The sequence below is a fragment of the Colletes gigas genome, unplaced genomic scaffold, assembly GCF_013123115.1.
Source record: "Colletes gigas isolate AHSC1104 unplaced genomic scaffold, ASM1312311v1 Colletes_gigas_Sc00203, whole genome shotgun sequence".
NCBI classification, from domain to species: domain Eukaryota; kingdom Metazoa; phylum Arthropoda; class Insecta; order Hymenoptera; family Colletidae; genus Colletes; species Colletes gigas.
In genome coordinates, this window is record NW_025106826.1 from 1 (window position 1) to 9,022 (window position 9,022).

The 9,022-nt window shown below is 32.8% G+C and overlaps 1 protein-coding gene across 1 annotated transcript; it reads right to left on the bottom strand.

Moving 5' to 3' along the window:
* Nucleotides 1-153: 153 nt before the first annotated feature.
* LOC122404345 (UDP-galactopyranose mutase-like) lies at nucleotides 154-1,284 on the bottom strand. The gene has a single exon (XM_043408280.1). It carries the CDS (start codon nucleotides 1,282-1,284, stop codon nucleotides 154-156), a length of 1,131 nt encoding a protein of 376 aa, XP_043264215.1.
* Between the last annotated feature and the right edge of the window lie 7,738 nt (nucleotides 1,285-9,022).

Sequence of the window (9,022 nt, forward strand, 5' to 3'; positions counted from 1 at the left end):
ATTTTTTGAAATTTTCAAATTTGCATTTATTCTTAATGATAGCTTTTATATCAAAAATATTAATGGCTTCAATTTACATTTTTTTAGAAGATATTGAACAAAATTTCATCAGCCCGTATCAACCAAAACGGCTTCCCAAGAAAAATATAAAACTCATTTTCCAAATTCTTTTTCTACAGCCTTTAAAGCTGCACCAAAAACTTGGTCCATATCATAATATTGATAATTGCCTAAACGACCACCAAAAATAATTTTTTGTAACTTATCAGCTTCCTCACGGTAAAACTTAAACAAGGAGGAATTTCGTGCATCATTGACAGGATAGTAAGCTTCTTTTGTTCTATCCCAATCTTGGGGGTATTCTTTCGTCAAAATTGTTTTACCCTTGTCAGCTTTTTGGTCAAAATGACGCCATTCCATCACACGCGTAAAAGGAATTTCTGCATCAGTGTAGTTAATCACAGCATTACCTTGTATATTTTCGCTCTCAAAACTTTCACTCTCAAAACGAACAGAACGATATTCCAACTCACCATACTTGTAGCCAAAGAATGCATCTATCATACCCGTATAAACAATTTTTGGAAATTCTTCCATATAACTTACTTTATCTGCTAAGAAGTCCATATTAGTTTGCAAATCAATCAGTTCACTGTCAAGCATTCGCTCAAAGATTGAGGTATATCCATCAATAGGAACGCCCTGATAGCGATGATTAAAGTAGTTGTTATCAAAAGTAAATCGGACAGGAAGACGACGAATAATGAAGGCTGGGAGTTCCGTGGCTTTACGTCCCCATTGCTTTTCCGTGTATCCTTTAATCAACTTGCTATAAATGTCCGTCCCAATCAGTGAAATCGCCTGTTCTTCCAAGTTCTTTGCCGAACTTGAAATACCTGCTGCTGCCTTTTGTTCTTCAATTTTTGCTGCCGCTTCCTCAGGTGTTTTTACCCCCCACATCTGATAGAAAGTATTCATATTGAAGGGCAGATTATAAAGTTCTCCCTTATAATCAGCCACAACTTGATTGATATAACCATTAAATTCAGTAAATTGATTTACATAATCCCAAACCATTTTATTATCAGTGTGAAAAATATGAGCACCATAATCGTGAACATTAATACCATTTTCCTTATGAGTATAGGTATTCCCTCCAACATGAGTGCGCTTTTCAATAACAAGCGACCTTTTCCCTCGTTTCGCAGCTTCATGGGCAAAAGTAGTACCAAAAGGCCCTGCACCCACGATAAGATAGTCATAATTTTTTGTATTATATTTCATATTTTATTTCCCCTATTTTTTGATAATTATCAGTTTAATCTGTTTAAGTCAATCTTTAACAAAGTTCTATTAATACCTGATGAACAGCTCGGATTATGAGATATTAGTCCTGACGCACATCACATTACTTACCTATTCAATTGTCACAAGATAATATAATCATTAATTTCTTCTGAAACCTCTGTTTCTATTAACGTTAGATTTTTATATTTCATCCAACCGTCCCCACTAAGATGAAGAGCAACGTTAAAAAAGCTCCCTTTTGTTTTTATATTTAAAACTATATGTTTCCACTTTTTAGAGGTTAGATTTTCCATCTTAGCAGAAACAAATACTTGTTTTTCCATTTTAGAACCCAACATTTTTTGACTAGCATTTTGAATTATCTTATTATCACTTAAAAGAGTAAGCATCAAAAAAGCATCACTACGAGTCAACTCAAAAAAGTTTTCTATCCAAACATCACACGAAAACTGGAAAACATACTCTTTTTTATTTGATAGCTTTATTGAATTCAAAAAGAGGCTAGTTGGTACTTTTGTATCACTTCTTTTTACTTCTACTTCATTAAATTGATTTACAAAGAATTCGTCAGTTCGATTAATCCACAAATCGTTTTGAAAAGCAACTTGTATTTTAGTCAGTAAATTTTTTTCATTGCTCATTCTTTATTTCCCTCCTCTACATCCTTATCTTCTCTAAAAAGAGTTTTTCATCTTTTTACCTAGCTGTCCTCAAAGCCTGAATTTAAAATCCCTAAGCTGTTAAGCCTAATTTTTTTAGATTAGATTGGGCATATTTATTTCCTTGGGTAGCAGACTTGCGATAAAGTTCAATGGCTTTTTGTTTATTCTTTGTTACACCTTGTCCGTATAAGTACATTGTCCCTAGTAAATTTTGAGAACCTGCCATTCCCGCATCCGATGACCTTTTCAGCCATTTTTCAGCAACAGAATAATCTTTAGTTACCCCTTGTCCAAAATAGTAGAGCGTCCCCAAGTGTTCAGCCGCAAATTTATTTCCTTGCTCAGCAGAACTCTGAAAAAAGTCTGTGGCTTTTTGAACATCCTTTTTCACTCCCAAGCCATTTAAGTACATGACTCCCAGTGTATTTTCTGCATCTGCATTTTTTTGATTAGAAGCCTTGACAAGCCACGACTGTGCTTTAGTATAATTTTTGTTCTGATAATAGTCCAAACCGAGAGTGTATTGAGCTTTTGATCGACCTAGTTCCGCCGAAATCCACGTAGATTGAGTCAAAAGTAATACAATCCCCACCACCATTAAAATAACAACAATAATTAAAGCAATTAACCGATTTTTACTTTTTTTATTTTGGGACTTTCTTGTTTCTAAAGTTCTCATTTGCTTCCCCTCTTCATTACGATTATATGATTTGGTCTCTTAGCCAAGAAATATCACGTTTTACTACTTTACCGGGATTTCCTGCTATAACAATATTTTTTTCTGAAAAAATTTTAGCAATAACTGCGGAGGTCCCAACAATACTATTATCCTGAATCATACTTCCTTTTAAAACTGTTGCATTTGCTCCAATCCAAACATTATTTCCTATTTCTATTTTCTTGGCTCTATTTATCATTTTTCCTGTCACGTTATCAAATATTTGATGACCGTCTGAAGCTCTGATAACTATTCAGGTTGACCAAAGATTATCCTCACCCACACGGACAGATAAATGATGCTCATTTCCGATTACAAAATTTGAACCACCAATACTACAGCCTTTTTTTATTAATAATTCATTGTTAGAACTTAGCGTTCCAAAATTAATTAAAGTATTGTTAATTCCCTCTTCATCGGTTTTTTCTATCTCAACTTTTGAAAAATCATTAATATTAATGTAGGTATTTTTAAACTTAGACCCTTCATCAATAAAAACGTTTGAACCTTGACCAAGAAATTTAATAACTAAACCTGGATAACTCTTTATTTCAGTAGTCAAACCATTGGTTACTTGGTAAATATGATTATTTGCAACTTTTTTCATCATCAATCTAATAGTCAGTTCATTTATTAGCAACTCATCTTCAAAAAATATATTCAAAAAATCATAGTCTTCTTCAGCTTTAACACTATAACCTTGTTTCCCAAGTCCAACAGGAACATCTCTCGAATAAAACTTTCTTTCACTCCCATTCATATCACTAACCCCAGCTAAAAGACGTGAAGGATTGAGTGCGAAAGTCCCAATTTTTAAAAAGTAAGTTTCTCCTTTTCGAAATTTTTCAGGTAATTTTAACTTTACCCAACTTCCCATAATGGACTCCTCCATTGAAAGATTAGAAAACTTAATTACGCCCTCAGATTTTTCAAAAGAAAAGTTTTCACTTTCTATAAGTTCAATATTATTTAGCAATACCATTAGTCAATTTCCTCAATACCAATGTGATGTACTCTACCTGTCTTAAAGTTTTCTGAAAATCCAATATGGTCAATATCATCATTCTTGATTTCTACTTCAAAAACAACTTCTTGTCCATTTTCCTTAATTTCGTCACTTATTTTGACAACTTCGCTTCCATCTTGGGCAGTTAACATGAATTCTTTATTTTTCCCTTCCCAAAGAACAGTGACTCTGTATTTATGGTTGAGCTGCAAGAGTGATTTTGTTCTAAAATTTTGCCAGGTCCAAAAATCTTTACTCCCTTTCCTAGCTTTTTTATTCTTTTTGAACTCTATACTTTCTCCCGCTTGTAGTTCAAAATACGGACTGAGTTCATCTAAGTATACGTCCCAAGAACTGATGAGATTTCCCACTACGGAGTTATTATAATTAAACAATCGCTTAGGAATTAATGATTTATTTAATATGTCTAAATCAATTTCATTTTGGGCGATGAAGTTTATATACTTGTCATAGCTTTCATCAAAATAATCATAGTAAGCTTGCATTTCAAAACATGCTCTATAATATAATTCTTCAACACTTGTTTTTTCTGTCAGTTCATAATCCCAAATATAAGGAAGGTGATGGTATTCTGCCAGCCCTGCCGTATTTGAATCCGTTGCTATAATCATAACTGGCAGACCTGCTAAAGCCGCAGCAATGGCTCCATGAATACGAGTTCCCAATGAGAATTTATAGTCTTTCAGCTCACTAATCCACCTATTAGGGTCAGCAATAAATTTTGCACGTCCTTCTACGTAAGCAAAATGTTGATTATCTCCAACTAATAAGTCATGTCGTCTTTCATCTACAAGCGAATGACCATATTCCACAAGCCTAGCCTCATCAATATCTTGTAAAAATACATCTGCCTTTTGGTTTTCAAATAAAACTTTGTCAATAAAGCTAGCCCAATGATAATCATAATCTCCCGCAATATAATTCACTGCAATCTTAAATTCTTGGTCAATTAAATTATATTTGTCGGTATGAATTTTATAATAGGCTTGTTTCTCTTGCAAATATCCTTTATAAGTTACTGAAGGGCAGCCAATAATACTAAATTTTTCTTCAGGATAACCAAGATATTCCGTCAGATATTTATAAGAATAGTTATCTCTAAGGCCGATTATATTCGTTTTACCCATTGCTGTTTCAATAAAATTTTTGATAAGCTTCTCGTTAGAAAATTTGTAAAATCCTTCTCTCGAAAACATACCACCAAGTCCAAATAGTAAGACCTTTGCGTCTATCTGATTCATGATATCTGTCAAATATATCAACTCCTCATCACTACCCTCACGTAAGGTATCCGACATTGGCAATACAAAATAATCATATTTTAATTTTTGTAGCTCTGTATTATGACTAAAGTCCCAAGTTGTGATAAAATTTTCGTGAGAAACTTTGTCAAATAAATTAAGCACCGCCCAACGAAACAACTGATTCCCAGAATTTCCACTCAACCAATCCATATCAATAACTTCTTCATCCGTGTAACTATCCCATGGGAAAATTGCTGTGTGTACTAATATTCTTGTATTTTTTAACTTAACAGTCATTACTTGGCTCCTTTGTTGAAACTTCTATAAAATGTTGAGGCAAATATTTTGAATTCAAATCTTCCAAATTTACTCCATTTTTTATAAAGAAATTTATATATTCATCATATTTATCATAGAAACTTTCATAAAATTTTGGCATTTCTGAGCAAGTTCGATAATAAAGCTCCTCCAATGTTGTTTCTGGAGTAATCTCATACCACCAGACATATGGAATATTATTATAGTCAGCAAGACCTGCTGTTCTTGAATCTATTGCAATGACCATGGAAGGAACACCAGCTAGTAAAGGGATAACATTTCCGTGAATCCGCGTACCAATCGAAAAATCCATTTCACTTATGTCATCCATCCAGTCATCTGGGCGCACAATGAATTTTCCTCTGTTCTCTTTAATAACTGGATGTTTCAAAAATGTTGGTAATAAATCATGATACTTATTACTAGGCATTGGAATATTGTCTAGTAACATTCTACCTTCTTCAATATCTTGAAAATATGCATAAGAATTAGTATATTTACGAAAAATCTTATCAAAAAACTTTGCCCATGAATATTTATATTGACCTGGAGTGAAATTTATACCAATTTTGAAATCATCCGAAAATTTTCGATATTTTGTAGTTTTAAAATGAGGACCAAAATAACGAACCGATGGGCAACCAATAACATCGACTCTATTTATCGGAAAACCAAGGTAATCTACTAAATACTGCTGCGTTCGCTTATCTCGAACACCTATCGATTTTGCTTTAGTAAGAACTGTCGAAACAAATTTCTTTATTAAGTCCTCATTATTGAATTTAGGAAAGACATCATCTTCAAATTGTCCCCCGATTCCATCAAGTATAACTTTTGCATCAACTTTTTCAATAACTTCAGTGAGATAAATTAATTCCTCATCACTTCCTTCACGAAAAGCATTAGCCATTGGCAACAGAATGTAGTCATATTTCTTTTTCTGCAATTCTGGATTATGTCGAAAATCCCAAATTCGTGTGAAATTTTCATGTGGAACTTTTGAAAATAAGTTCAGAGTAGACCACTGGAACAAAAAATTACCAGTATTTCCACTCATTAAATCTCTTTCTCTCATAAATTCGTCATCATAATCTGACCATGGGAATGTAATGGTTTGTATTAGTATTTCAGGGTATCTTTTCAATTTTTCTACCTTTTTTATTTTTACTTAAACTTAAATTATTCTACGCCCTAACATCTAAACCTAAATTTTTCTTAATAAAACCAAAATATCTTTCATTAATTTCATCAAGATGAGTGTAAAACTTTGTCATCTCTGTGCATGAACGATAATATAACTCCTCAATCCGAGTCTTATCTGTCAGTTCATCAAACCAAATATAAGGAATATGATGTGTTTGAGCTAATCCAGCTGTCCGGGAATCAATAGCAATTACTAATGCAGGTACTCCAGCCAATATTGCCGCAATATTGCCATGAATGCGAGTCCCGATAGAAAATTGAAACTCGTGCATTTCATCTATCCAATCAATTGGATTCACAAATAATCTATATCGTTGTTCCTTGATGATAGGGTGCTCTGTAAAGGTCGGAATTAAATCATGCCTTTTTAGACCTACCAAATTCTTTCCATGGCTAATCAATTCCCCCTCATCTAAGTCTTGAAATACCGCATAAGATTTATCATAATTTTTAAATACACTATCTATAAAATGACCCCATTTCCTATCATAGGAACCTGGTGTATAATTAATGGCTAATTTGAAGTCTGCATTAAAAGGTAGATATTCTTTTGCATGCAATTTTTCGTTCAATATTCTAACTGACGGACAGCCAATAACGACTACTTCTGCCTCAGAATATCCCAAAAACTCTGTGATATATTCCTTTGTTCGTTCGTCTCGTACGCCAATAGAAGTTGTCTTTTCTATGAGTAATTCTATGAACTCTCGGATTAATTGCTCATTAGAAAATTTATGAAAACCTACTTTCCCAAACTGTCCACCAATTCCATTTAGTAAGACTTTACAAGATATTTTTTTTAACAAACTTATCAAAAAGATAAGTTCTTCGTCATTATTTTCCCTGAAAGTGTTGGCTAGTGGCAAAAGAAAATAATCAAATTCGTAATTAATCAATTGATTTTCAAGAGTGATATATACTTTAGTGAAATTTTCATGTGGAACGTCAGAAAATATATTTAAAGTAGACCACGAAAACAATAAATTTCCGGTGTTTCCCCCAATTAAATCATTTGACAAAATTCTACTTTTACTAATATTTTCCCAAGGAAATAGTCCTGTATATACTAGAATTTTGGGAGATTCTTGATTAGTCATATCAATTCCTACTCTATTTTTGATAAGGCATATCCTGTAACTCAGATGTAAAGTTTTCTTTAATTGTTTCAATTTTACCAAGTGAAAAACTTCTAGTTTCATAGGCTTTAGGAACAATAACATAACCATTCCATTGTCCATTATGTTTTGCCCATACTTCTACATTTGAACCTAGCTTACGAAATTGGAAATTAGACCATATTCCACGGTCATCTTGCAGCCACCTAGTTTGCATGGTTTCTTTATTAACACTAATCAAAACAGTTCCCACCTTTGTTTGGTCCAAGTTGGCATCAAGCACCAAAACATCAAGTACAAAATATGTTGTTGCAAATGTATTCTTTTCAGGAATCAATTTTAGGAAGGGAAGTCCTGCATTTTCTCGCCCCTTAGCATCACTCGTGAAAATCAATTTTAACTCTTTAGAAGGATTACTTGCTTCTAGTAAAAGCTCTGTATAATAGCTTGTATTTTGAGCATATTGCCAAAAAATTTCTGCCATATCACTTTCCTTGTAGTACCAAGGTTTATAAGAACCTGCAAAGTGAACAACATTAGGTGCTTCCCGTGATTTATTATAATCATCGCTAAGCTGGTAGGGTAATCGTTCTTGAATAATCTGCCCCCCGAACAGAATTTTTTTCCATTAACGTAATAACATTCCAAGACTCAGGAAGATAGTAAACTTTATTTTTAAAACATAAGTTTAAAATATCCTGATCCATATATATCCAGTTACGTTTTTGTACAAGATTAATGAATTCTTCTGTTTTAAAATTTTTACGGATTTCTTGTAAATTTAGTACCAGAACCCCAGCTTGAAAATAATTTTCAAAGCTCTTTAAATTAAGATAATTTAGTATTTCTTTCTTGTAAACTTCTTGTCTCTCAGGAGTATAATTACTAGCATAAAGTCAAAATCTCTTACCGCACCTACATAATTATTTTCAATATCTATCTCATAAAGATTTGCAATATCATTTTCAACGACAGTATCGCAATCAATGTAAATTACCTTGTCATGGACAAATAATTCTGGTATTAAAAAACGATAATAAGTTTCAACCGAAATATGGGCGTTTGTTTTTAATTCTCCATATTGAGCAATTTTTGCTGATACATCCACAAATCTAACTGAAAAATTAGCTTTATTAAAATTCTTCAAAGCTCTATTTTGTGTTTCAATAGAAATATCATTATGCAGAATTGAAATGTCATAATTATTTTTAGAATTCGCATTTTCTAAAATCGATTGGAGTAGGACGCTAGTATACTTCATATAGGCATCATTACAAGCCATAACAATTGGAATATTATTTTTACTATATTTGGGTTCAACTTTTTGAGGAAGTGGTCTTGTATCACTCCATTGAACAACTGGCAATTTTAGAATGGTGATTTCTTTTCTACTGATTTCCAAATATTTGGCAAAAATCGCAACCAAA